Here is a 27,321-nt window from a genome sequence, read left to right on the forward strand (position 1 = left end):
GCAATGAACAGTAGCCCCCGCTCGCTGCGACTAGAGAAAGCCGCGTGCAGCAACAAAGACCCAATGCAGCCAAAAATAAAATAAATGAAATAAATAAATTTATTAAAAAAAAAAAGAAAACGTAACTGAGGAATTGTAGTATTACACTACCTATAGGGCCGAAGAGATTTTAGTCATCAATTCTCCAACATCTTAATTTTTTTAATTTAATATTTATTTATTTGGTTGCATCGGGTCTTAGTTGTGGCAGGCAGGCTCCTTAGTTGCAGCAGGCAGGCTCCTTAGCTGTGGCATGCAAACTCAGTTGTGGCATGCATGTGGGATCTAGTTCCCGGACCAGGGATCGAACCCGGGGCCCCTGCATTGGGAGCATGGAGTCTTAACCACTGAACCACCAGGGAAGTCCCCACCTTACTTTCTTTTTAATGTTTTATTTTAATCAAAGTAATAACATGTATATCACTTAAGTGAGACCCCAGCGGCCCCACTCTCTGACTTCCCCTTCTGTGGTCCATGTGCAGCTGGGTTAACTGTTTCCTCTAGTTGCTTCCTTACTCCTAAGTAATTTGTGCTTAATGTGGCCCCTTGATTCACCAATTTTTTTTATTTATTTATATTTTTTTATAAATTTATTTGTTTTTATATTTGGCAGCGTTGGGTCTCTGTTGCCGCGTGCGGGCTTTCTCTAGTTGTGGCGGCTTCTCTTGTTGCAGAGCACGGGCTCTAGGCGTGTGGGCTTCAGTAGTTGTGGCTCTCGGGCTCAGTAGTTGTGGCACACGGGCTTAGTTGCTCCGCGGCATGTGGGATCTTCCCGGGCCAGGGCTCGAATCCATGTTCCCTGCACCAGCAGGCGGATTCTTAACCACTGCGCCATCAGGGAAACCCTTGATTCACCAATTTTAGACTTTGCAGATTGGCAACTCTTTATGGTAGATGGGAATTTTAGCATTCCTCTGCCCTGCCCTTTCCTCTCCCAACACAGTTAAATCAAAGTTGGTTGAATCCATGTCCACTGTTTCCATTAATAAGGCTGTAAATATTATCTATTGCCAAGCCAAGTGGATTACTGTGATTACAACAAAAAAGGCACGTGGAAAGACAGTATTCCCCAGTATTTACAGATGAAATAATACAGTGTCTGGCATTTGCTTTAAAATAATCCTGGGGCAGGGATAAGTCAGGATATGGATCAAAAAAAATTGACCCTGTGGGGAGATAACTGTTAAAGATGGGTGATGGAAGTGTCCGTCGACAGATGAACGGATAAAGATGTGGCACATACATACAATGGAACATTACACAGCTATACAAAGAAACAAAATTGAGTTATTTGTAATGAGGTGGATGGACCTAGAGTCTGTCATACAGGGTGTAGTAAGTCAGAAAGAGAAAAGCAACTACCGTATATATGTATTCCATATATATATATGAAATCTACAAAAAAAAAAAAGGTTCTGATGAACCTAGGGGCAGGACAGGAATAAAGATGCAGACATAGAGAATGGACTTGAGGACATGGGGAGGGGGAAGGGGAAGCTGGGACGAAGTGAGAGAGTAGCATTTACATATATACACTGCCAAAGGTAAAATAGATAGCTAGTGGGAAGCAGCTGCATAGCACAGGGAGATCAACTCGGTGCTTTGTGACCACCTAGAGGGGTGGGATAGGGAGGGTGGGAGGGAGACACAAGAGGGAAGGGGGGTATGTGTATACATGTAGCTGATTCACTTTGATATACAGCAGAAACTAACACAACATTTTAAAGCAATTACACTCCAATAAAGATGTTAAAAAAGAAAAAAAGATGGGTAACGGTTTCATGAAGGTTTATTATATTAATCTGTTTTTGCATTCGTGTGAATTTTTTTAGCATAACAAAAATTTTAATAGTTATTTTAGGGACATCCTCCATGTGACAAACTGTCTTAGTCTGGACTAGATGTCTGGAAATTGCTTCTTGGCTCTCACTTTGGAATGTAATTTAGCCTAGTTCTGAACTTCTAAGCAAGCCACAGTGGAAAACATTTTACACCACAGCTCTGCATGTATACACTACATTTCATCAATTTTATTATGACCGTTTTTTCACATCTTTTTACCCGTGAAGTCAGGATGTGTCTTACAAGCAATGACATCTTAGAAATACAGTGACAAAATACCCGCTAGGCTGCAGATTCTTTGCTGCTCTTCTCATTGAGAGGTGGGGTCTTAATCCCCCCCTCCCGACCTCCTTAAGCCTGGGCTGGCCTCAGCGACTTACCTCGTTGACCAACAGAATGTAGCAGGTGTGATGTTCACGGACTTCTGAAGCGAGGTCAGCAGAAGCCTTGCAGAAACCAGCCACCGAGTAAGAAGTCCAGCTACCCAGGCCCACCATGCTGTAAGGAAGCCCAAGCTGGCCCCATGGAGAGCTGTGCAGAGCGAGATCCTCGCGGCTCCTGCCAGCCTATTGGAAGTGAAGAAGCCAAGTTGGACGTTCCTGTTCCTGAAGACATGATGGGGAGAAGAAACGAGGAACGCACCCAGCAGACAGAGTCAAGGCCCCAGACGTACGGCCCTAATCAGTTCATCCAGCCACAGCCCCAAATTTGATCTATCACAGCCGAGGCTCCATTGAAAACAAAGATGAACCACATCCCCTGCACTTGCCAAACTCCTGGTCCAGCATATGAAGTTTCAGCATAAAATGGTGGTGGCTTTTTCACCATGAACTTTTGGAGTGCCTTATTACACAGCAATAGATAATTGCAACGATTCTGTATGAAATGAACTCATATATTCTATTCTGCCGTCTTATATACTTTTTATACTGTTTTCCTCCCCCAGAAAATCGATTTCACAATTCCCTGAAAGATCTCCATCTGCTGTCTTATCTGTTGCTTTGTAAAAATCCACCCCAAAACTTAGTGGTAAAAACAATGATTTCTTGTTTCTCTTGATCCGGTGGACTGGCAATCTGGGTGGTTCTTCCGCTGGTCTTTCCTGGAACCACTTACGTGATGGCAGTCACCTGACAGCTCTTGTGGGGCTGGGAAGTCCGAGATGGTCTCAGTCAGGTACCTGGAAGCTGGTGCTGGCTTTTGGCTGGGAGGCCTGGGTTCTCCTTCATGTGGCGTCTCTCACACTCCAGGAGTTCTTCACAGCAGTGCAGTCTCACGTTCCAAGACTGCAAGACCAGAAGCAGCAAGGCGCCGTAAGGGCTAACACCGTAATGTTAAGGATCCCTAACGTTATACTTAGAATGCATACAATGGGACGTCCCTGGTGGTCCAGTGATTAAGACTCCGTGCTTCCACTGCAGGGGGCACGGGTTCGATCCCTGGGCAGGGAACTAAGAACCCACATGCCGTGCGGTCTGTCCTCCCCGTAGCAGCCAGAGTGGTCTTTGTGTGTCACAAAGCTCACGCCACCTTCCTGCTGACCAGTCTCCTGTGAGCTTTGGTTATTCTAATCTGGACAATGGAAGCAGTAATTCCAGCTCATTGAATGTGGCATATGTATTATATAATTATGTAATATAATAAATATTAAAAAAATAATTCCAGCTCATTGAGAGAAAGCGGATGAGTGGTTGCTTGGGGTGGGGTGGGGTGGATAGAAATTGATCACTAACAAGCAGGGTCTCCTCTGGGGGGGATGAAAATGTTCTAAAGGTCGGTTGTGGTGACGGTTGCACTGAGACAGGCTGGGACCTGGGACCTGGGACCCTTTGCTGCAGTGCTTACATCTGGACAAACATCTCCTTGAGCAACAAAATACAAAGAAACTTTAAGGGACTAAAAATAACTGCGTGCATGTACAGTTGGGGCAATTACGGACAACAAGATACAAAAAGCCCCAAAACCCAACTGCCACTTCTGAAGAGCCGGGAGCAGAAGCAGGGTACTGCGCATGACCCCTGCACACACCATGACCAAAGGGCTGGGCGGGGCTTCCCTGGTGGCGCAGTGGTTGAGAGTCCGCCTGCCGATGCAGGGGACACGGGTTCGTGCCCCGGTCCGGGAAGATCCCACATGCCGCGGAGCAGCTGGGCCCGTGAGCCTGTGCCCCGCAACGGGAGAGGCCACAGCAGTGAAAGGCCCGCGTACTGCAAAAAAAAAAAAAAGGGCTGGGCAAACCTCCTAAGTCACCGCTCTAGCCCGACCCCAGGACACACCCCTACCCGCCCCCCATAGAGGGACCCAGCTGCCCCCCTCGGGAAGTGAGCGAGGGAACCTCTTACTTGTTCTCCCTCCCCCCTGCTGCAGCGGGGGCCCCAGTACAGCCCTGCCTGAATTTCTCGTCTGGCTTCTGATCCATTTCTATTGATTAAGGGGGCCAAGAGCCCTGGAGGGTAACAGTGCCACCTCCTGACAATACTAAAAACCACTGAATCGTATGCTGTAAGTGGGTGTGCTGTATTTTATGTAATTACAGCTCAATAAAAACTACTCTTAAAAAATAATTTCAACGCAGAAAGCTGTTTTGAGGGGAAAATGAAATATCCTATTGGTGTTCTGAGACTCCACTTCTAATGTCGGGGTAGTCCCCCCCACCCCCACCAACAAACAATTCTCAGACACCCGCAGGGCGCCTGAGAATTCAGCTCAGTTCTCATGCTACCTGCTCCGAGGTGGCGTCAGAGCCTGAAGGTTACGGATCCAGGCGCACAACTCCCGCACGCCCACGTCAGACGTCAACTGCAAGTCTCGGTTGCTACCTGCGCTTCTGACTCACCGGCTGCAGACTGGAGGTTCCCACGACCTCCGCCTTGGACTTCAGACACCAGCCCCAAGTGCAGGTTGTCACCTGTGCTTCTAAGCCGCTGGCTATAAGTCAGAGGTTCCCAACCCGCCTTGGGATTGATGAATTTGCTAGAGTGGCTCACAGAACTCAGAGAACCTTGTTACTTGCTAGATCACAGATTTATTTTTAAAAGGTTATGAACTCAGGAACAGCCAGATGGAAGAGGTGCACAGGGCAAGGTGTGAGAAAGGATTCAGAGCTTCCATGCTTTCCAGGCAGCGCTCTCCCCAGATCTGCACACGTTCACCAACTCGGGAGCTCCCAGAACCCCGTCCTTTTGGGTCTCTATGGAGGATTCATTACATATGCACGATTGATGAACTCTTGGCCCTTGGCGATTAATTCAACCCGCCGTTCTTCACTTCTCCCCTCCCCAGAGCTCAAGGGTGGGACTGAAATTTCCAACCCTCTAGTCACTTAGTTGGTTCTCCTGGCAACCAGCTCCCATCCTTAGGTGCTTTCCAAAAGTCAGCTCATTCATATAACGAGACACATTTATGCTCTTAACAGTTAGGAAATTCCAAGGGTTTGGGGAGCTGTAAAACAGGAACTGTGAATGAACATCAACTATATATGAGAAATATACATTTGGTCATCTGAATGACCAAATACATACTTCTTTTTAAAAAATTTTTATTTTGGCCGCGCTGCGTGGCTCGCGGGAATCTCAGTTCCCCAACCAGGGATTGAACCCGGGCCACAGCAGTGAAAGCCCGGAATCCTAACCACTGGACTGCCAGGGAAGTCCCCATATTTCTTATAAATCACAGTATCACACTTATACTTTAAAAATCTCACAGTGGTGTCTGACAAAGCCAGGCTGTCCCCAAATGTTAGTTCCCCTACTTCCAGGTGGGATGTTTCCCTCTGCCTCTACAAGGATGCAGTCATGAGCCACTGCAGTCACTGACTTTCAACCTACCCTGAAAGGAGGTCAGGGTGGAGATCAGGAATGAAGTGCTCTGTACTCTGGGAAAAACTGGCAGAACAGGTCTTCAGATAGTTAGATATTTTCAGCAGAAGATTTTCTGAGTCCAATTTCTTGCGTCTTCTCATACCTAGAAAAGCACTAAAATTATTAACAGGGACATCTGCACCTCGTGACTAGCAGCTAGCCTCTGTGAAAATGTGTGTTTGACTGCATGTGCCCCTCCCTTCACTAAAATCATGTCTACTGACCCCCCCAACTCCACCTCTTTGGAGCAGTTCCTCAGAGCCATCTGAAAGGCTGTCTCTCAGACTGTAGTCCTCACTTTGCCCCAAATAAAACTTAACTCACAACTCTCACATTGTGCATCCTTTTTCAGTCAACAGGGCCAACACTTACTGGGCACTAACTGTATGCCGGGCCCTGGGCTAACCAAGCAACGTGGGACCTGCATATTACAATCTCCAGGAGACAACAGCTAGCTGCACAAATGGGGAGACCGGGGCTCAGAAAGACAGAGTGACTGCCCACGGTCACAAAGCTAGTAGGCCTTGGAGTTGGGATCTGTTGTCAGATCCTCTGCGTCCAGAGCCTAAAATCCTATATCAAAAGGGAGCCTTCCCTTAGTCCACCAAGCAATTAGCTTGATGCCTGACTGCACACAGCACTGCACTGTCCGTGGTAATGATGGAAGCGAAAGCACTTCGATTCTATCCATCTGACCTCAAGGTTTTCTATGCGACCCCGTTCTTTGCCACCTCTGTGCCTTTGCTGCAATCCCTCCCTCTTCCCGGGATGGCCTTTCCTACCTTTTTACGTCCTTATCCTGCTTAGTCTTAAAGCTCCTGCTCAAAAGCCATCTCTCCAGCATCACTTCGTGGACCTCGTTTTGACATGCAACAGGCCCCTCAAAGGTACCAAGTCCACAAACGTATCCTCACTCTTCCATCGCAATCTTGGTGTATCTTCTCCCCCAACCCTCATTCCCCACCCTGCCCATCTGCCCTGTCTGAGCACCTACTCAGATACTAGGAGTCATCCTTTTGGAAGGAAAAATTCCAGACTTTAGAACGGGCAAAAATGATTCTTAGGTATTCTTTTAACAGAATGCTGGAGCCTCTGATAAACACGATTCTACAGGATGTGTGCCTTTGTTATTTTTGCCTAGATTATTCCGTACCTCTGTGGAGGTAGAAGTTAACCTGGAGAAAACAGATGCAAATAATTTGCACCCACAGAAAGGCAAATTACCTGTGTCCAATGAAATACAACTGACGTTGCCCTATGGATAGACCGGTTTTTGCAAATTCATTTCAGCATGCCTTTGACTTCTCCTCTGAACAAGTTGTGACACATTTTTGCTTCATTTATTATTAAGTGAAATAAGATCTTTGACATGTGTTCATTTTACATGTGTATGAAAATCATGATTTTATCTTTAAAAAATTATCCTTTGGCCCCTGACATCTCCTTCTCCACCCCGTACCCCCAGTCCATCCTCAAACCTGACAATTTAACTTCCTAAATGTATCTTGTACCTACTCACTTCTCTCCATCTTACTTGCTACCAACAGTCTGCCTGAACTGGTGGTAGCAAGCAGGATATTAGGATCCTACCTGGCCATCTTCCCACCCACTCTCCACCCAGCAGCCAGAGGGATTTCATTACAGTTCAAACTGTATGATGTCTCCCCTCTGCTTAATCTCCTCCAAGGACTTCCTGTTTCTTCTAGAATAAAGACTAAGGTCCTTGCTCTGCCCTCCCAATCTCTACATGACCTGGCCCCATCTTGCCCCACTACCCTGCTTCATCACCACACTTCTGCTGCACTGAACTTCCTTCAGTTCCCATGTGGCAAGACCTTTCCTGACTCAGGACCTTCACACAGGCTCTTTCCTTACCTGGAAAATTTTTCCCATCTTACCTTGTTTACTTCTGTTTGGCCTTCAGATCTTAGCACAAATGTTAATCGCTCACAGAAACCTCCAATCTCCTGGATGAGCTCGGGTCCCGTCTTCTCCCCAATATAATGTCATGACCTTTGACTTCTTCTATAGCATATACCTTGTTTCCTAAGTATATACTTATTCGATTAATGCCTGACCCCTCTTCTAGGCTGAAAGGTCCCTGAGAGCAAGGACCACGTTTATTCTGCTGACCTCTATTCCTGACACATATCTGGCCTTCTCTGGATGGACAGGTGGATGGATGGGTGGGTGGATGGATGATGGATGGAACATGGATGGAGAAGATGGATGGATGGATGATGTACGTATGGGTAATGGATGGCCAGACGGATGGATGAGGAGGGCGCTATTCCTCCTAGGTGACTGGCCGTCACAGTTACCTCCTGTGTCCTCAGGGCTCAGCGCACTCGGCATTGTCCCCGTTCCCGGCTCATTTTCCCTTTGCTCCCTCGGGCTGTGCTATGAATTCAGTATGAGCACCTTGGATTGTGTCCATCTGAGCACAGTCTGGCCCGCGCATGGTGGGCCTAAATGTACTCTGTACAGTCATCTAACTTTTAAGCATGCTTTGCAGGCTGGCACCTGGGCGGAGCTCGCGCCTGCGCCAGCGGTGGGCGCTTCCGGCGCCACGTGGACGAGGGAGGCTGCAGGGACCGCGGGCCAGTCAGCCGGGGTTTGACCACGGTTCCCACCCCGCTGTCTCAGCAAGGCCGTAGGCCTCTGACCGGGCGGGGGCGGGGCGTGCCAGAGGGGGCGGGGCCTCGGGGACCCGGATGCGGCCCCGCCCCCGCACGCGGAACCGGAAGTGGAGAGGGGCGCCTAGGAGCGGCAGGAGAAGCGGGAGCGGCGGGAAGTGGCGGAGCGGCGGAGGCAGGGCGGAGCCGGGCTGGACCGGAGCGACCGCAGTGGTGGTGAGCGAGCGCGCCTTCCGCCAGGTGGGGAGGGCCGGTTCCTCAGTTGCGGTCCCGGGGCGCCGCCGGGTCCTGAAACGGGAAGGAAGCGGCGGCCGCGGCGGTCTCGCCGCATTTCCGCTCGCGGTTTCGGGCGCGGGGGGAGCGCGGGTGAGGCTTCCCGGGGCAGGGGGCTGTGGTCGGAGAGAAGGGGATGGGCTGGCTGGGGGCTGAGGGAGGGCCTGGGCCGGAGGGAGAGGCTGAGGTCAGAGGAAAGGGGGCGGGTTGGGGGAAGGGGAAGGGGTCGGGGCCTGAGGGGGAAGGGCACGCGGTTCTGAGCGGTCGGGGGCGATGGAGGGGGAGGGGCCCGGGGCTGCGGGCAGGAAGGGGGAGGAGAGGGACCAGAGGCGGAGGGGTCCGGGGTATGAGGAGAGGGTGCCCGGGTCCCTAGGAGGAAGGGGCCAGAGGGCCGAGGGGTTCTAGGGGAGGGGAGGGGCCCTCCAGGAGGGGACGCAGGACCCGCGAGGTCGGGGGAAGGGGCAGAGAGAGGGCTTAGGGGGAGAGGTCAGGCCCCGAGGATTTAGGGGAAGGGGGCGGAGGGCCGAGGGAAACTAGGAGGAGAGGGGGCCTACGGGGAGGGGATCCAGGACCTCCTGGAGGGTTAGGAGACGGGGGCAGAGAGCCGAGAGGGAGGGGCCGGGGCGGAGGGCTGAGAGGGGGACTAGGGTAGGAGAGGAGCCCTACAAGAAGGGGTCCGGGACCCGGGGGGGGGTCAGGGGCGGAGGGGCTGGGGTCTCCGGGCGGCCGGGCGGGGCAGTTCCCACCCCGCTCCCGGGCCCGCACCTAGCGGGAGGTGTTGCAATCAGGTCAGTGGAAATGCAGCGACCGGCGCAGCTGCAGAGTTGAGAGGCTGTGGGTTGGGAACAGCCCCTCCTCTGGGGGTGCTGGAAATGAGCTGGAAGGGGCTCTTGGGGAGTATTCCGACGCGAGCTGGATGGCCCTGCCGGAGGGTCTCGGGTGGAGGGGGACAGGGCTTCCTCCCCCTGGGATCTGGCCGCGTCGGGCTCCGGGGCGAGGAATCCTCTTCCCGCTGGACGCAGCTCCGGAGGCGTCCCTGGCGAGCGCTCCCCGCTGGGGCTCCGCGGTGACTTGGTCCCGCGGAGCTTGGTCGGGGCTTAAGCCGCCGGGGCCCGACCGCGTGATTCGGCCTGGCGGCCCCGCAGGCCGGCGCTGGGCCGGGCCTGACGGCGGGGTGAGTCACCACGCCGGTGCCGCAGGTGGGCCTGCTCTTCTCCTGGATGGAAGGTACTCCTGGAGCCCAAGGAGCAAGGAAGGGTCCTAAAGGCCCCTCCGGACACAAGAATGAAGAGCGGAGGATGCAGGGTTGTCTTTGATGCTCTGCCCCTCCCCCCTCCAACTGGCAGTTTGCCCGCACTACCTGTGACTTTTAGTTGAAACATTTTGCGGGACGTATCTATAAAACACTTAAATTGTATGAATGGCATTGGTGATGCAGATCTTTGGTCCGTGGCACTCAGTAGGGGCTGGGGAGGCACATGATTGAGGGAGAGAATGGTGGTGAGCCCCGGGAACTGCCTTGTGTTGCAGTGGCCTATGTCCTGGGGTGGCGCGTTGTCCATCAGGTTTCTCCTCTTTCACTGGGCAGGCGGTGCTTTGAGTCACCTTGGAGGAGGCCAGGTGGGAGGGGAGTCCTCTGAGCAGTTGTGGTGCAGAGAGTGGGCCTTGTGATGTCTGTTTTGGCTGCTCAGATACCTTTCTGTTCCCTTTGGCTTCCTGCTGCCCTGGAGAGGGTGAGGTTAATGGAAAGCTAATTGTGCGTGGGTGGTTTCATCACCTCACAAAGAAACCCTGTCCCTGTCCCCCAGCCCCCCAGCACTAAGCGACCACCAATCTACTTTTGGTCTCTGTAGATTTGCCAGATCTGGCCATTCATATAAATGGGACTGTATAATATCTGGTCTTTTGTGTCTGGCCTCTTTCACTTAGCATAATGTTTTCAAGAGTAATGCATGTTGTAGCGTGTGTCAGTACTTCACTCTTTTTATTGCCAAATACTATTCCATTGTATGCATAGACTACCTGCTATGTATCTATTACATAACATGGACATTTAGGTTATTTTCACTCTGGGGCTGTTAGGAGTAATGCTCTATGAACATTCCTTTACAAGTTTTCTGTGGAAGTTTTCATTTCTCTGGGTATATACCTAGGAGTGGAATTGCTGGGACTTGCGGCACCTCTGTGTTTAACCTTCTGAGGAACTGCCGGACTTTTTCATTTTACTTTCCCACCAGCAACATAAGAGGGTTCTGATTTCTCCACACCCTTAGCAAACTTATTATTGTTTGTTTTTTGGATAGTAGCCATTCTAGAATGTGTGGAGTGGTATCTCATTGGTTTTGATTTGCATATCCTTGATGGTTAATGATACTGTCTTTTCTTGAGCTTATCATCCATTTCTGTATCTTTGGAGAAATGTCTGTGCAGGTCCTTTTCCCATTTAAAAATACGATTAATTGTCCTTTTTATTATTGAATTGTAAGAGTTCTTTATATATTCTCTATGATTTGAAAATATATGTGTCTCTCTGTGAATTATTTTCACTTTCTTGGTAGGTGTCCTTTGAAGCACTAAGTTTAAAACTTTGTCCAATTTATTTTTTTCTCTTTTCACTTGTGCTTTTGGTGTCATATCTAAGCATTATTGCCAAATTCAAGCTTATAAAAATCTATGCTTATGTTTTTTTTTTTTCCCTAAGAGTTTAATAGTTTTAGTTCAGACATTTAGGTCTTTGATCCATTTTTCAGTTAGTTTTTGTGTATGGTGTGAGGTAGGGGTCCAGAGGCATTACCTCTGGATCCAAAAAATGCCAGGCTTTTAATTTTTCAAAAACTTAAAGTGTTGAGCGGGTAATAAATTATTGTAGATTTGAGCCTATCACTAGCTGCCCTTGGGTAGACTTTTATAGATGCTGGCTGATAACTGCGATACCCAGAATGTACTAAGTAAGCAACCTGCAGAAGTTAGGGTTTCCAAAGGGGAAATTGAGTGTGAGGAGGGCCAGCAGAGCATCACCCCTCTAGTTCCTAAAGCATGGCAAGCCGTGTGCCGATACAAATGGTGTTTGCCTGTGACTGGTTTGTTCCTGGAGAACAAGGGGATTGTATTCATCTGTAATGTCTGGGAGTGCAGTGTCCAATCAAGAGGTGCTGAGCTGGTGGCTTGGGGAATTAGAGTCTTGGTCCTGTGCAGTAACCATACCCGTTCATCAGAGATGCAGCCTGCTTCTCCTTTGCTCCCCGAGTCGCCCCCTTCACATTCCAATAGCCGTCGCCACCCTGGGTTTCATCCCAGCCACATCATGATCCCTTCCTTCAGGGAGTGCTTCTCTTATGTTATTTTTTCTTAAAAACCCAGGGTAATAGAATTTTATGATTTTTAGTAGAGTCATAAATTAGGATGGCCCAGAAATGGAAAGCAGTCAGGATTCTAGCGAACAGGAAATGTATGTTAGCAATTGAGGCAATAGTTTCTGGTTGCATTAAGAAGAAACTTCAAACAGTTATAAATCTTTTGGAACTTTTTTATTTTCTGTAGTTTCTCACTGTGGCTGAAAATCGGTTGAGTTTTTTGGTTAGTAAAATGTAACTCTTCCCACCCTCCTTTCAGATTGCTCTGCAAAACCTCGTTATGTTTGCGAGGATTTCAGAGATATTCTAAAAGGGCCTCCACACGTAAAGATTTGCCCTGGGTGCCCGTCAGCACATATCCTTCTGAGCTTTTTACTCTTAATCTTTTTACAGACAGAATAATTCACAAATGCCTGGAAATTCCTCGTTGGATTCCCGTGTTTTAAACAGAGTTTTGTGAGCACCTTTCATCTTTACTTGGAAAAGAAAGGTTTGTGCACTGTGAACATTCTCCTGTGCTCTCCCGTGGGTGGGCAAGGTAAAACCCCTTTGACAGGGAACACGAGGGGTGTTCTTTTGCTGGGTTTGCAGAGATTGGGATGATAACTGTCTGGGAGGAAATTTCCTTCTTTGAAAAATAAAGTCAATTTCCAGTGTTGCCTGTGGTCTAGGAAGTGGAGGGGATTCTGCAGAACTCTGGAGTGCAGGACCTGGAGCATCTCTGTCCTGTCTGAGCAGCCACCTGGCGCCTTCTTCCTGTCCCATGTTGGGCGGGGGAGGCAGCGGGCACGATGTTAGGGAGAGCCTGGAAGTGCTCACCTGCGCACGAGTGAAGCCGGCTTCCAGAAAGATGGGTGAAGAGTGGGCTCTGCTAGCGTTAGCCCCATGAGGCTGGAAAAGTCTCAGGCTGGGACATCGGCTTTCACCTTTGCCTTCGGGGGGAAGTGAGCCTCGCTGGAGACCCCCGACTTTTGTGTGACCGTCTCCTCAATGGTTGGAACTCTAGGCAGCTAGAGTCCTGCAGGTGGGCAGCCCCTTCTCCAGGACAGTGTGGTGTCACGGGGCACACTTGGCTTAGGGAGTCAGAGGCTGAGGGCAAACCGTTTAGCTTCAGGCAGCTGTTTCCCCATCTGTGAATGGGCGCATTGGTTGTGCTGAACCTAGTCCGTCGGCTCTCGAAAATTGTGTCAAAAGCAGTTCACGTCTGGGAAATTCTTTTTTTTTTAAAGAAACTATTCCTTGGTTAAGTTCTATGTTTTACTTTAATCTCAAAAGAAACTGGTCTTTTATTTACTTATTTATTTATTTTTTAATTTATCTTTGGCTGTGTTGGGTCTTTATTCCTGCGTGCAGGCTTTCTGTAGTTGCAGCACGTGGGCTCAGTAGTTGTGGCTCGTGGGCTGTAGAGCGCAGGCTCAGTAGTTGCGGCGCACAGGCTCAGTTGCTCTGTGGCATGTGGGATATTCCTGGACCAGGGCTCGAACCCGTGTCCCCTGCATTGGCAGGCGGATTCTTAACCACTGAGCCACCAGGGAAGTCCACGTCTGGGAAATTGTTGCCATGCTTTGCCGTACCTGGTCAGAGGGGAACAAGGTTTGAAGTGGCCATGAAGGGACATTGCTGGTCCTGTCCCACCTGGTGGCACATGATTCCCTGCCCAGGTGACATGGCGGGAGTTGCATCTGGAAATCTGAGAGCCCTGCACCCTGATTCGCCCCTGCCACCGCCTTGGACTTGTGACCCAGCGGAGCTGGCGGGGGTGGTGGACCTGGACAGGGGAGTCTCAGGCTTTTGAAGGGCTCTCGTCCAGTCTGGGTTCACACAGAAGCACGGTGACCCCACAGAGCGAGACTTGCTCGTCCTCAGTTCAGATGCTGGGATGGGGCTTCTGGTTGATTAGATGAAAATAAGCTTTCAGTTGTTTCCTGGCCTATGTGAAATTTTATAAGTACTTTTGGGGAGAATGAATCCATTCTTCTCATACATAGTTTTCTTTTGAAACCCTTAAAAGCTAGATTTTGCCTTTGCAGTTAAGAAAAGAACGATGTGGTTCAGTTGTGAAGCTGCATCATGGTTCTGTCCACTAGATAAAACATACAGAGTTTCAGGACTCTGCTGAGGAAGCAGGGTGGCCAGTCTTCAGAGCTGCCTAGTAGAGGACAGGTTGGCATTTATGTGCTATTTTCCCAAGTAGATGGCAAAGCAACGCTTGAAATATTTGACTTGTCAGAGTCCGAGTTAAGAAAATCATTATTAGGTTTCCAGTAATTTCCAAATTTCCACTTTGAAGTTAAGACGGGTGCTTTTCAAAAAAATTGTGGTAAAATACAACAAAATTTACCATTGGTGACATTCGGTGCGCTCCCAGTGTTGGACAGTATCGTCGTCATGAGACCTAGTGGGAGAGGAAGATATTCCCAATGAGTGAAGTAAGTGCACATGTGACTTTTTTATTTTCCAGAAAATTTCCTCACTTGAGTTGAAGCCAGGAGCATTTCTTATTTGTTTCTGATGCCGGTCGACAGCAGTATTAGAGCTAAAAAATGTTGCGTTTCTTCTGTTCCTACGGGTGTCACTCAGGGATTATGAGTGACTATTTGAGCTTATAGCCCCCCAGCCTGCTCTGTGCCCTCTAGGGTTTTGGGGTCACAGGCAAAGGTGTCTGCGTCGGCCTCTGCGCAGGGTTCTCCCGGGCCTCTGTAACTGCGGGGCTGCTTTTCCAGATGTGGAAAGCCTCGGCCGGCCACACCGTGTCCATCACCCAGGACGACGCGGGAGCCGACGACTGGGAAACCGACCCTGATTTCGTGGTACAAGTCACCAGTCTGCCTGCCTTTCACGTCTCCCGGAGTGGATTTCCCCAGGGTTTGGGTTTGGGTGGGCGGGTGGGTGGTTGTCTTACAATCCAGGCTGTGGGGTGCACTCGTCATTTATTTTTCTTTTCAGAATGACGTAAGTGAAAAAGAGCAGCGATGGGGGGCCAAAACCGTCCAGGGGTCTGGTCACCAGGAGCACATCAAGTAAGAGACTTTCTCGGTATTTGTGTGACAGTGATGTTCTGAAAGATGAAGATAAGGCAGGGATAAGAGATAAGGTCATGGCTTCATATGGTGGAATTGCTTTTGTTTTGTTTTGTGACTCGATTTTTTATTTTATTTTGTTTTTTATTTTTTGCAGCATTGTTCTTTGTATGTATGTATGTATGTATGTGTATGTATGTATGTGTGTGTGTATGTTTTGGCTGCAGTGGGTCTTTGTCGCTGCATGCTGTGACTCGATATTTATACAGTAGGTGAATGTAAGACCTGATGTGTACATCTGCGTGTTTGTGTACGTGTATGTATACGGACGTGCTCGGTAACTTAAAAATTCCCATGGCAAGTGACTTCCGTGCTTCCAATTCTAGAGTCTGTTTTTCAATATTGTGGTTTTCATCGAGGAACACAGTTACCTAAGCTCTTCTCTCTGCTGATGGGAGGTTTCTAAAGTGTGGATGTCTTTGAATACCTTAGACCATAAACACCCTTCTTTAATTTTTTTGTTATACTTTTATTATTTTATCGTGATCAGTTGGATGCCACGAGCTGAATTCTCAGCATTGTGTTCTCTTAAAAACCTCAAATAGGAGAGCTGCTTGAAGCGTGTCATTGTCTGACTCGGCACTGTCGCAACTGGCCACCTCTGGGGCAGCTTGTTTTCCTGTCGGGAGGTGTAGATAAAGGGACCTTTTAGAATGTGCTCAGTCTGTGCCAGCTTCAGAGTGTGTGCTCCCATGCCCTGGTTGTGAAGGTGTCCTCATGGACTGCTGACCCGCTTTGGTCACTGGCAGAGAGCTGGTCTTGCTTGGCCCTGGGATCTTTGCAGTAAAATGAAGCTGTTCTTGAGAGAGACTCAGTAGATCGTCCCGAAAAGGAGGTGAAGTCTGCAGCTCAGGCGTTTTAGACACCAGTGTTCCTCCCGCCCTGAGTCGCTGAGCCCACCCTCTCCCCACAAGCCCCTGAAGAAGGGCCTGGGACCGGCCGGAGGAGGTGGTGCCAGGGGCTGACTCGGGTCGCCCGCTGTGGGGTTAGGCTGCCTTCTGACTTGATGCCATCTGGGCCTCATCTCTTCTGTTCCCTGTGGCATCAGAACATGTTGGGGAGGGCAGGTTGGAGGAGAAAGGAGCTCTCTCATCAGGCAGCCTCTGGGTGGGTAGAGCTCAGAGAGCACACAGGGACAGGACGGCTGTTGGTCCTTCCGTGTTCTTGGGAGGCTGGTCTTCCTCCTGTGCTCGTCAGGGGGTCGGGAGGTGGCCAGGCCTGGTTGGTTTTGTAGCCGAACTTCTGGGATTGTTGTCCAGATGTTGAGGTGTGGACATGTTGTCCCTTGGGCAGAGAGGAACCGGATCAGGTGGCCGTCGTGTTGCTGTGGGTCTCCCGACGGAGACAGCTGCAGACACTTCCTGGCCTGCCCGGTTTTGGCCACATCTTGTGATCTGTCCCACTGTTCCCAGTGTTTAAAGTAAAAGTGGCGCTCACATTGTAAATTCTGCAAACCCCTCACTTCACCTTTGAATGAAAAGCTGGAGTGCTCCAAGGAAAGAGCAACCGTCTAAGTGTTTTGTGTGTCTGGGCTTCTGTCCTAGGGCTGCCTGGGGTGTGGGGCTGTTGACTCTGCTTTTCCCCTCTGCCTCTGGGGACGTTTACAGAACTAGCTCTCCCAAGTCAGGTGTCTGATAAACCCTGAGGAGCTTTTCCCCTTACGGGAGAAAGTCCACGTTTCAGCACAGCTCTGTGTGTGTGTTGGGGGGGGGGGGCGTTGGGATGACTCACTGTGTGAATTCAGATTAGTTTCTTTTTTCTGTTAACTTGCATCTGAGAACTGCCGAAGTTGGGGGACCAGCTGGTGGGACAGTAAAGCGACCACAAGGGAGACGGACTGGGGAGTAGGGAAACCTTGCAGGTCTGCCGAGATGACACGTCCTGTCCTCGTCTGTCCCACTGGAAAACAAGGACGCACGTCTGTCTGACCGGTTTCTTCCTGTTTGTTCTCTTCCCCCCAAGCATACACAAGCTGAGGGAGAATGTGTTTCAAGAACACCAGACCCTCAAGGAGAAGGAGCTCGAAACGGGACCCAGAGCCTCGCACGGCTACGGAGGGAAGTTTGGTGTGGAGCAGGACAGAATGGACAGAGTAAGTGCCCGGCCACGTCGCGGTGGGTCCTGGCGTGCCTGACCTCACCATGGTCGGCACAGTGGTCACTCAGGAGCCTCCCCCGTAGATGAAAAGTTGGGAGTCTACTTGTTGAGGACGGATTTGCCAGAAGTAATCCTCTCTCCATTGACCTTACCCGCGAAGGGCTCCCGTTTTTGGAAGGTCTTTTAAGATGCTGAGTTGCTGGGGAGTGGGTGGTGTGTCGGGAGCCCCGGAGCGGGAGATCAGTTTCTGCCAGAGGCCGCTCTGTGACCAGGATGGAGGCCTGGAAGCGGCCTGACGGCGGTTCAGCCTGCAGCCTGAATGCTACCCATCTGCAGACCGGAGCCGAGTCTGCGGGCCTTGGTTCACGTCAAGGGTGGAAATTCAGCCGCCAGGCGTGCTGTCGTCCTTCCCACATTTAGTGAACTTCAGAGAGGACCCTGGCCCCCGGCGTCATGCCACTGCCCACCAGGCTGGGGGCAGGCAAGTCCAAGTAGGTGGAGACTGTAGCTGTTAACAGTGCAGCAGCCTTTGCTGGCACTAGAGAAGGGACTGGATCAGCTGGCGGGGCTGGTGTCCGCCCTGCAGAGAGGATGGTAGACCGTAGCGCGTTTGCAGTGAAGCAGGTCTGCAGTCTTTAGACGTCCCCAGAGAGGTAGGTTTTTCCCAGGCTGGTAATGCGAGATGTCTGCCTTTATTCTGTGCAGAGGTATCAACTGGGTTGGATTCTGGGCTGTAATTCCACCCCTGTCCCCCTTGTGCCTGGATCGGACTCGGCATCTGAGCTGGGCCTGGAATGACGCGGCTGTGTCACAGTATGCCATCTGGGCTGTGTCACCACAGAGTGGATACATGGGGACCTGTGGGCACCCCAGGCCAGGTCTGAAATGAGCCTGGAGACGGAGTCTATGAAGGGCAGGCTGCAGGAAAGAGACAGGGACGCCCCCAGTGACCCCGTCACTCCCAGAGACGTCTGGACAGCACACAGGGGCGTGGGGAGCAGAAACCATCTTTGGATCCTAGAAAGTGTGGTGGCTTTTAGGAGCACAGACGGGCAAAATCCCCATGTTTTTCGGGCAATGAAAGCATCATGTAGGTAGAAGCCTTTCCCACCTAACAGAGTCCAGGCTCTCAGGGTTACGGGGAGTGAAAGCAAAGAGACGTTCAGTATAATCTGGGTCCCCAGCTCTGGGTCGGAAAAACCTGCTGGGGAGAACGTTGCAGATGCACCAGGAAGCCCTGGATGAGGACAGTGAGACAGTTGTCGGGGCTGCTGCCGGACTGCCCTGTGCGGGCTGAGCCTCATCCCCCCGGCACCCGCGGCCCAGGCCCCTCGGCTCCTGCAGGCTTCCTGTCGGCCCGCAGCTGCCTCTCCCCGTGCTTTGTGCTGCCCTCTGTCAGCGTCACTCCTGCGTTGTGCTGTCCTTCCTGTCGAGGCCTGGACAAGCTGTGCTCGCCTCGTGCTGGGCCTGGCACCGTGAAGGCGCTCAGCGGACGGTGTGTGAGCGCCTGGAGCCACGTGTTGACGGCACCCGGGCGGCTCAGGGAACCGAGCTCTCACTCCAGCCGGCGGTTCCCCTCAGGTGGACCCAGCGGGGGGCGCCGCGGTCGGTGGGTGCTTCCTCCCCTGCAGCTCACGGGAGCGCCACTGGACCAACCTGTCATCAGAAATCACTAAGGTTCCAAACCGGAACAAGTGACCCTGAAGCTGTTTGTAACTTGTCCTTTCCAGACGTTGAAAAAGAGCCCTGAGATCTGCGTGTTGAGAATGTGTGATAGAGACTTCCAGAAAAAAACACATCTTGGGCAGGCTCCTACTTGTGAGAGGATTGTGGACTGGGAAGGTGCAGCAGCCATCGGGATCCCATGTGCGCTGTGGTCTGAGCATCTCCCACGCCTCTTTCGGGGCTCACGGGGGCCGTGGTCCACGATGCAGGTTTTGTTCCTCGCCAGGCACATGTCGGGACCAGTGTACATTCCTGCTTTTGGCAGCGCTCTGCCCGGTGCTGACTGTTCGATAATAAATACTGTCTTGTCAACGTAAGGTCAAGGGCAATTTGAGGGATAAATCTGTTTTGATCAAAAAGTTGGAAAAATTAATAAGCTGTCACTGGCCATATTTTCAGAGCAGTGTCCTTAGAACTTCTTTGTGATGAAGAATCAAGTTGGGGATCCTCTCTGCGTGCTGCTGCCTCCGTGGTACTCTGCTGACGTTCTCTGGGTGAGACCCAGAAGCTGCGGGTGGGTGGTCTCTGCCGCAGAGGTTTTCCGAGGCTGCGGTGCCGTGGATCTGCTGTTAGCTACAGGCATCGGAACCAACCCGGAAAGGAGAGAAAGTAACAGCTCCAAACTTTAAAGTAGAATCTACTTTGCTCCCTGGGCTGTGGAAAGAATGCACGCTCCGAGTGGCCTGCAGAGTTCTCAGTTGTGGCGGTGACTCCGCAGTGGTTGGATCCCAAACCCAGCTGCTGAAGTTGTAGATGAACAGGAAGGGGGTCCACAGTGCGCTAGCGGGTCCCTCACTGCAGGAGGGCCCGAGGCGGGGTGGCTCACTGGAGTCATAGTTAACCGGGGTTTGGGTGTGCCTTCTCGCCCCGCGCTGGGTCACGTGGCAGGCACGCGTCCTGTGTCCTCGATGTCCGTCAAGGGGTCCGTGACCACTGTCCATCCTGCTGAGGGAGCCTGGGACCCTGGTGCCGAGCACTGAGGGTCAGGGGCCTGGGAGGCTGGAGTAGGACGGGGGCCACTCAGAATTCGGGGAGTGTTTTCAGCCTCGCGGCCGCCATGGGGTCTCAGGCAGCTCCCGAACTAGCTGCGTTGTCGAGACACAGAGGCAGCCGTAGACGTTTTGCAAGTGCGTGGAGGTGGTGTGCTCCCAAAAGCTTTATTTGCAAAAAGCCTCAGTGCCGGGCGTGGGCCCTGGGCCGTGGTCTGCTGAGCGCACGTGGGAAGCGCCGCGGGAACCCTGGGGTGGACTGCTTGTTCGGCACGTGACCTTGAGAGGATGGCACCAAACTCCCTTCCTGCCCGTCCGTGGGGCTGGTGATGTGCTGACGGGCCCACTCCGCTCCCGGACAGGCTGGGCGCACAGTGGCTCTTGACTCTGAACGCGAGGCGTGACTCCAGCGCACCTGTCTGTGTCTGCATTTGTTAGCAAAATGCATGTTGTGTCCTGATTCCTGGGTCCTGTGGTGTGAAAATGTCCTGTTGGAGTAGGGTGATGGTTGCCAGCGGTCTTCCCGGAACTGGGTCTCAGGAGTCATGTTGCAGGCTGCTGGCTCTGCGGTTTCCGGATGGGGCCTGGCCTCCTGGCTCTTCATGCCCAGTCATGTGAGAAGCCCCCCCTTGTGGCCGGGCTTCTTGGGCAGTCTCCGGGGAGGCCGGTAACGGAGAGAGTTTGGGGAACACCTGACCAGTGGCCATGGCTTGCGATGCCCCCCGGGAGGCACCTTCCCCCAGGCTGACTTCCACGTTGAGTGGTTTCAATTAGGGTCACCCACGCTGACCACAGGTGCGGGCTGCCCCCTTAGACCCCGCATGGGGGGTGGGCACTGTGGTGATACCGGCGGGTGTCTGACGCTTTTATTTTTGCAACCTGTTCCAGTCAGCTGTCGGCCACGAGTATCAGTCGAAGCTTTCCAAGCACTGCTCGCAGGTCGACTCCGTCCGGGGGTTTGGAGGCAAGTTTGGCGTCCAGGTGGACAGAGTTGACCAGGTGAGTGAAGCATCCTGGGCAGCTGGCGCCCGGGGAGGGCAAGGAGCCAGTCCTCGTAGGTCAGAGCCCACCGCCAGGTGTGTGTGCTCCGGGCCTCTTGACTCCGTGGGACTGCAGGGTGGGTGTCCTGACCACAGGGCTCACAGGGCCCGCCTTTCCAGTTGCTTTGAGATGATTGGCCCTTTAAGAGGCGAGAACAGGGACTTCCCCGGGCGGTGCAGTGGTTAGGACTCCGTACTCTCACTGCCAGGGGCCCGGGTTCGATCCCTGGTCGGGGAACTAGGATCCCACAGGCCGTGTGGCCAAACAGACAAACAGAAGAACAGTCAAGTGTAAGGGTTTTTTTTACTGATTGCTGTAGAAACCCCCATGTTGGTATCTACTCATCGGATGACCCCGGGACAGCCTTAGATTCGTCCAAGGATGCCAGCGGGGACTGTTTACACCCACTGTCCCTGCCTGGATGTCACTGTGACAGGGATCCCCCAAGGGTGTTCAGAGCGGACTGGCAGAGTGCCTCCCGCCTCCCGCGCTGTGCTGAGCGTCCGGATGCTGCCCCGCTGTTCTCGAGTCCCTGGCTCAGGGCCGTCAGCCCCTTTGTTTTATGTCGTAGCGTTGCGAGCCTGGGCTTGGGGGTTAGGCCTGGCTGTGTGTGGCCACGGTCCCACGTTCGCCCTTCCCCCGGGCTGCGTGCGTGGTGCCCACCTCAGCGCCGGGCCTTGTTCCTGCGTTCGTGTGGCTCTTGGGGAGCCCATCTGAGAAGCGGGCTGATGGGAGTCGGCCCAGGTCGGTGTCCTGTGGGGGGGTCGGCCACCGGGGGGAGGCAGGGAGGGACAGGCCGCTATGCTTGCAGCTTGGCCTGGGCAGCGCCCCCCCCCCCGCCCCCGCTTCTGTGAGCATTTTATGGGTTACGAATTCAAAACAGCAGGGCTTTGAGAAATCAAAGATCAAAAGGTAACACGGTTCATGTTTTTTAAAGTGTCCTATGCATCGTGGATCCAGGCATTTAAAACTGCATTTCCCTTTTCTCTGTGACTGCAGTCTGCTGTGGGCTTTGAGTACCAGGGGAAAACTGAGAAACACGCCTCGCAGAAAGGTGAGATGTGAAAGACCCCGGTGATGGGAAGGCAGCCCCGCCTGCTTTTGAAGGGCAGGAGCACGTTGTCACTCGAGGCCTCTTCCTGGGGGCAGGGGTGTTGCCACGGGCAGTTCGCTGCTGTCGCCTTCAGGTGTCTGGTCTTCCGGGTGTGGTGTGACAGTGGGGTCCCTGCCACGCAGCCCATGAAGTGCTGGCATCTCGTGTCCCTGTGCCACCTCCCGTGTGGCAGCAGAAGCTGCTTCCCCTCATCCGTGCAGCGTTGCCCCCGAACAGTTCCCTCTCTAACTTGGTTGGCAAAACTAACTCTCCCCAGAGGATGGAAACAGCCGTTAAATTACTGACATTTTCAGCGTGTACGTGCGTCTTTTGACATGGCGTAGGCTAATCTTTATGAGGTAGTGCTCCCTGGTAAAGCCTTTCTGTAAATGAAAGCCTATGGGATCCTCGTTCCCTGACCAGGGATCAAACCTGTGCCCCCTGCAGTGGACGCGTGGAGTCTTAAACACTGGACCGCCAGGGAAGTCCTTTGAGGTTTTTTTTTTTGCGGTACGCGGGCCTCTCACTGTTGTGGCCTCTCCCGTTGCGGAGCACAGCCTCCGGACGTGCAGGCTCAGCGGCTGTGGCTCATGGGCCCAGCTGCTCCGCGGCACGTGGGATCTTCCTGGACTGGGGCATGAACCCGTGTCCCCTGCATCGGCAGGCGGACTCTCAACCACTGCACCACCAGGGAAGCCACCTTGAGGTGGTTTTTGCAAGCTTGTTTACTTCTGCCTCTTGTGGGTCATCCGATGACCCAGGGAAGTAGCTCGGCCTGGGAGTGCTCTAGGCCCCGCCGGTCCACCCAGCCCTCCTGGCTCGATGTGTTGGAGGGGTCGTGTCTTTTCTAGAAAGACCCATGCAGCTGCCTAGCTGTCTTTATACACTGACCTTTATTTGAACGGTTACTTCCCAAAGTGGGCCTGCAGCTCACCTCTGCCCTTCAGTAGTCGAAGGGGACCAGACTGCAGAGGCGCATAGACGCGTCCAGCGTCACCCGTGTGTGGCAGCGGGTAGCTTGTTGTACATTTTAAGATGCGTGCTTGACCTCCTGGTGAGTCTTGCTTCGTCTGACCAAGGTGGCACTTGGCCTGACACACTTTCCTGACCGCTGCCCTGTCTCCCCAGACTACTCGAGCGGTTTCGGTGGCAAGTACGGCGTGCAGTCTGACCGCGTGGACAAGAGCGCCGTGGGCTTCGACTATCAGAGCAAGACGGAGAAGCACGAGTCGCAGAGAGGTGGGCTGCAGCGGCGCCCTGCTGACCGTCAGGCACCCCGGGCCCCGTTGTTTCTCATGCATTCACCGACACACACCCAGGGGACTTCTCCCTGATGCAAATCGGTTTATGTTATATTTATATAATTTTTCTAACTTCAAGTGTTTGGATGTCCCTGTTACTTTCTGGACGGTGTAGGTGGTTTGTCTTATTTCTTTTTCTTTAAAGATTTATTTATTTATCCATTTTGTTTATTTTTGGCTGCGTCAGGTCTTAGTTGTGGCACGTGAGCTCTTCGTTGTGGTGCGTGGGCTTCTCTCCAGTTGTGGCGTTTGGGTTTTCTCTTCTCTAGATGTGGCGCGCAGGCTCCAGGGCACGTGGGCTCTGAAGTTTGCGGCACAAGGACTCTCTAGTTGAGGCACGTGAGCTTAGTTGACCCCCGGCATGTGGGATCTTAGCTCACTGACCAGGGGTTGAACCCACGTCCCCTGTGTTGTAAGGCAGGTTCTTTACCACTGGACCACCAAGGAAGTCACGGTTTGTCGTAATTTTGATGACTGCTGAGTCCTCTGTTCCGTGGTCAGGTTAACTGTTCCTCTCTGGAATGTGGAATTTAGGTTATTTCCAAGTTTTGATGTTAAAAATTGCCTACAGGGACTTCCCTGGTGGAGTGGTTAAGAACCTGCCTGCCAGTGCAGGGGACACGGGTTCGAGCCCTGGTCCGGGAAGATCCCACATGCCGCGGAGCAGCTAAACCTACGCGCTACAGCTACTGAGCCTGCGCTCTAGAGCCCACGAGGCACAACTACTGAGCCCACACGCCTCGAGCCCGTGCTCTGCAACAAGAGAAGCCACTGCAAGGAGAAGCCCGCGCACCGCAACCAAGAGCAGCCCCCGCTCGCCGCAGCTAGAGAAAGCCCGCGCGCAGCAACAGACCCAGCCCGAAGTAAACCCCAAGACCCGAAAATAAAATAAGTAAATTCGTTTAAAAAAAAAAAAATTGCAGGGAATATTCTGTTATATACATAAGTGATTATTTAAAAGAATAAATTCCTAGCAACGGAGTTGCTGGGCCAAAAGACGTTGAATTTAAAATTTTGATAGAGCCTTCTAGATTGTCCTTAGAAGCCATCCTGACTTTCCCTTCGCTGTGATGTGAGTGAGCAGTTACGGCCCTCTGCCCTCTGAGGGTGTGTTTATGGAGCTTGGCTTAAAGATTCAGCCCCCGCTGCAGCGCTCCTGATCTGTTGGTGGTTCTGCATCGTTAGTTTTGTTTGGCACATTTAAATGATCTGAACATTGGCCAGCGTACAAACTGGGAGCTCACGTACTTTTTAAAACCCCAGATTTTTTTAAGAAACAAAAATGAAAGCCATCACCGGAAACCCCACTGGCTTGGCATTTCCCCAGGGGGATGGCCGTTGGGCCTGAGGGGCTCCTGTTTGATGAGGGCGGTGCTTCCCTTACACCTGGCAGGGCCTGCCTGCCCTGAGGCTGCTGGGCCTGCTGCGTGGGGTTCCTTTAAACTCTGCCTTCTCTCTCTGCTAGGCACACACCTGTACTCCTTTGCACTGTATGCCTGCTGCCAGTCAGCACCTGCTGTTGGATCCTGTTCATTTTTACCAGATTTTCTCCCCGAGATGCCCTTGAAGAAGAATAAATACGCCTTTGGGCAGTCGGGGAGCAGAGGCCGAAGTGCCGGGAGCAGCCCTAGGCGTGCTGGGAAGGGATTTGATCTCTGTGCACGTTCTACTCCGTTAATGTGTCCGTGATGGAGTCATGCCTTAGTGTAAAGATAGCGATTTAGTGTAATAATAACTTAGCTTTGAGTTGAACTGACATTTCTGGAAGGTAGTCCGTGTTTATCCTGTTCCTTTGGCGGTGTCCCCGGCACAGCTCTGCTGGCTTTGGTTCAGAGGTAGGGTGACCCTCCAAGAGCTTCCCCGGTGGCTCATCCTGAGTTCAGAAACTTGATGTCACCTGTTACCTCATGCTGTCTTTTGGGGTGAAGGAGAGGCGCTGCAGTTGTTCGTCTGCTCTATTTGCTGCACTTCATAGTTCCATCATTATATACAAATAATACTCTTAAATGTTTCCTACGTAAGTGATCTTAGAGTGAGCCTCGGAGACTTTAGGTTTGTTTTTTTAAATTGAGTGATCAAAATACTTCCTTAAAGACTGCTGAAATCCACAGCGTGCTCGCTGATCTTGTGACTGGTTTATGAACAGTACTCTTCTTGTTTTCAGATTACTCCAAAGGTTTTGGTGGCAAGTATGGTATCGACAAGGACAAGGTGGATAAGAGCGCGGTCGGCTTTGAGTATCAAGGCAAAACCGAGAAGCACGAGTCCCAGAAAGGTGGCTTCAGCTTTACCTTATTGTCCAGCTAGCAGCTATTAACGTGATAGGTGATAACCAGAACAGAAATGGAAACACAGAACGTAACCGGGAACACTTAGGGTGGATGTCTCTTTCTGTTAAACATTGAACTGTAAAACAGAAAATCCAAAAACAGAGCCGTTAACTAAGAAATCCGGTCCTTAGACCTCTTTTAGCTTGAACACTGCAGTGGCGTGGCTTGTAGCAGGGGCCACGTGTCGCACGTCTGTGTAAGTGGTGAGACCCAGTGGCGCGTCAGTGCTGTGACGCTGCATGCTTCGCGGGTTCCTGTAGGGGGTCCCGTCAGTGTTAACCCATGGTGCGGAGATGGTAGATGAGGTTATTTTCCTGACACACTACGAGGCGGTCCTCTTAATGTCATCTGAAATTTCACCAAAGGTCAGGAAGAGAAAGGATGGTTTAGTGAATTGTGTATGTTGAACTTCACGGAAAACCTGCTTTCTCCCTGTTACGCAGGCTGCCCATTAATACTCGATTATGGCCTTTTATTGTCTATGCAGACTACGTGAAAGGCTTTGGAGGGAAGTTCGGTGTGCAGACAGACAGACAGGACAAGTGTGCCCTTGGCTGGGATCACCAGGAGAAGCTGCATCTGCACGAATCCCAAAAAGGTACGTTCATGCTGGCTGCTCGCCCGCGAGGCCCTTCGAGAAGTTCATTTCTGTTTACAGGTCCACGTGTGCCTGGCCTCACGGTACTTGTGTCGCGGTGCTGTCCTGTCTTCAGTGGGGGAGGCGTCCTCTGTCCCCACGGCTTTGGAAGGACCCCTCCGCCCGTAGTGATTCCCCCTTCCCCCTTGGGGGGGCTGCGGTTGGGCGGGGCAGGGCACCTGTGCTCGCCTGGGCCCTGAAGCCCCAGCCGCTGCAGCAGGGTTCCTGAGGGGCTGCTGCCTGCCGCTCCGGGCGGCCACAGGGGCGGCGCGGTGGTCCCAGCCCGAGAGGCGCCCCGTCCCTGGGAGCGTGGCCGCCGGGGCCCTGGGCTTGCAGCCAGCGCGGTGGGGAGCGGGGCTGCCGCGTGGCTGTGGGGTGGGCCGTGTGTGTAACGTGTCTCTTTCTTCAAGTGAGCAGAGACGCGTGCTCTTGTCTGCAGCGTGGGTGGGGCCCTGCAGAGAGTCCCGGAGCACGGAGCGGCCTTTCCGAATCGGCTCAAATACAGTTGCTAACCTGCTTTCGGGCCTGGGCCGCGTGTTCAGACGTTGTCTGTCCTTTAACCTTTTGAGCCCTTTGTGAGACTATTGGTGAGACTGGGAGCTGGCTCTGTCGTCCCCGAGCTCGGCGCAGCCCTTGTTTCCTCCAGGCGACGTGTTTGAGTCTAACCAAACTTGTGTTTCCTTTCGGTTGTTTTCTCCACTGTCACCTGTGGATTTTCAGATTATAAGACTGGTTTCGGAGGCAGATTTGGTGTTCAGTCCGAGAGGCAGGACCCCTGTGCTGTGGGCTTTGATTACAAGGAGAGACTGGCCAAGCACGAGTCCCAGCAAGGCACAGTTGCTCCCCGGCTCCCCCCAGCCCCGCCCAGTGCCGCCACTTCTAGCACAGACTTCAGGGCTCAGCCTCCGAGTCACCCGCTGTCACCTGCAGGGGCCCCTGGGCACTTCCAGCCCAGTGCTGTGCCGGAGCGGAATTCACTCGCACCCTTTCTTCCCTGTTGACTTTTTTCTCTCCCGTAACCGCTG

General features: G+C 52.4%; 1 protein-coding gene and 1 long non-coding RNA gene across 11 annotated transcripts in view; one reads left to right on the plus strand and one right to left on the minus strand.

Annotated features, from left to right (window-relative positions):
- Positions 1 to 1,727: 1,727 nt before the first annotated feature.
- LOC113611324 (uncharacterized) lies at positions 1,728 to 7,159 on the minus strand. 3 transcript variants are annotated; one of them, XR_003429400.1, is made up of 3 exons: positions 6,524 to 7,156; positions 5,709 to 5,844; positions 1,728 to 3,167 (listed from the first exon to the last, which is right to left on the minus strand). It is a non-coding gene; the product is annotated as an uncharacterized LOC113611324 (long non-coding RNA). The 3 variants fall into 3 exon arrangements; XR_003429401.1 differs by lacking the exon at positions 1,728 to 3,167 and adding an exon at positions 4,084 to 5,336 and having other exon boundaries at positions 6,524 to 7,159; XR_003429399.1 differs by lacking the exon at positions 1,728 to 3,167 and adding an exon at positions 4,086 to 5,322 and having other exon boundaries at positions 6,524 to 7,154.
- Positions 7,160 to 8,496: 1,337 nt separating this feature from the next.
- CTTN (cortactin) overlaps positions 8,497 to 27,321 on the plus strand; it is a 33,208-nt gene continuing 14,383 nt past the window's right edge. Inside the window, exons 1-12 of one of the 8 annotated variants that reach the window (XM_027090132.1) lie at positions 8,497 to 8,593; positions 12,397 to 12,493; positions 14,727 to 14,813; positions 14,950 to 15,023; positions 17,046 to 17,175; positions 20,395 to 20,508; positions 20,783 to 20,893; positions 21,935 to 21,989; positions 23,157 to 23,267; positions 25,494 to 25,604; positions 26,147 to 26,257; positions 27,017 to 27,127. In XM_027090132.1, the coding sequence (XP_026945933.1) occupies positions 14,727 to 14,813; positions 14,950 to 15,023; positions 17,046 to 17,175; positions 20,395 to 20,508; positions 20,783 to 20,893; positions 21,935 to 21,989; positions 23,157 to 23,267; positions 25,494 to 25,604; positions 26,147 to 26,257; positions 27,017 to 27,127 (1,015 nt within the window). In that variant the 5' untranslated portion in view covers positions 8,497 to 8,593; positions 12,397 to 12,493. The other 7 variants (XM_027090128.1, XM_027090131.1, XM_027090129.1 and 4 more) reach the window with 7 other exon arrangements.

The sequence above is a fragment of the Aethalodelphis obliquidens genome, unplaced genomic scaffold, assembly GCF_003676395.1.
Source record: "Aethalodelphis obliquidens isolate GAN/ISIS:26980383/991018 unplaced genomic scaffold, ASM367639v1 scaffold69, whole genome shotgun sequence".
NCBI classification, from domain to species: domain Eukaryota; kingdom Metazoa; phylum Chordata; class Mammalia; order Artiodactyla; family Delphinidae; genus Aethalodelphis; species Aethalodelphis obliquidens.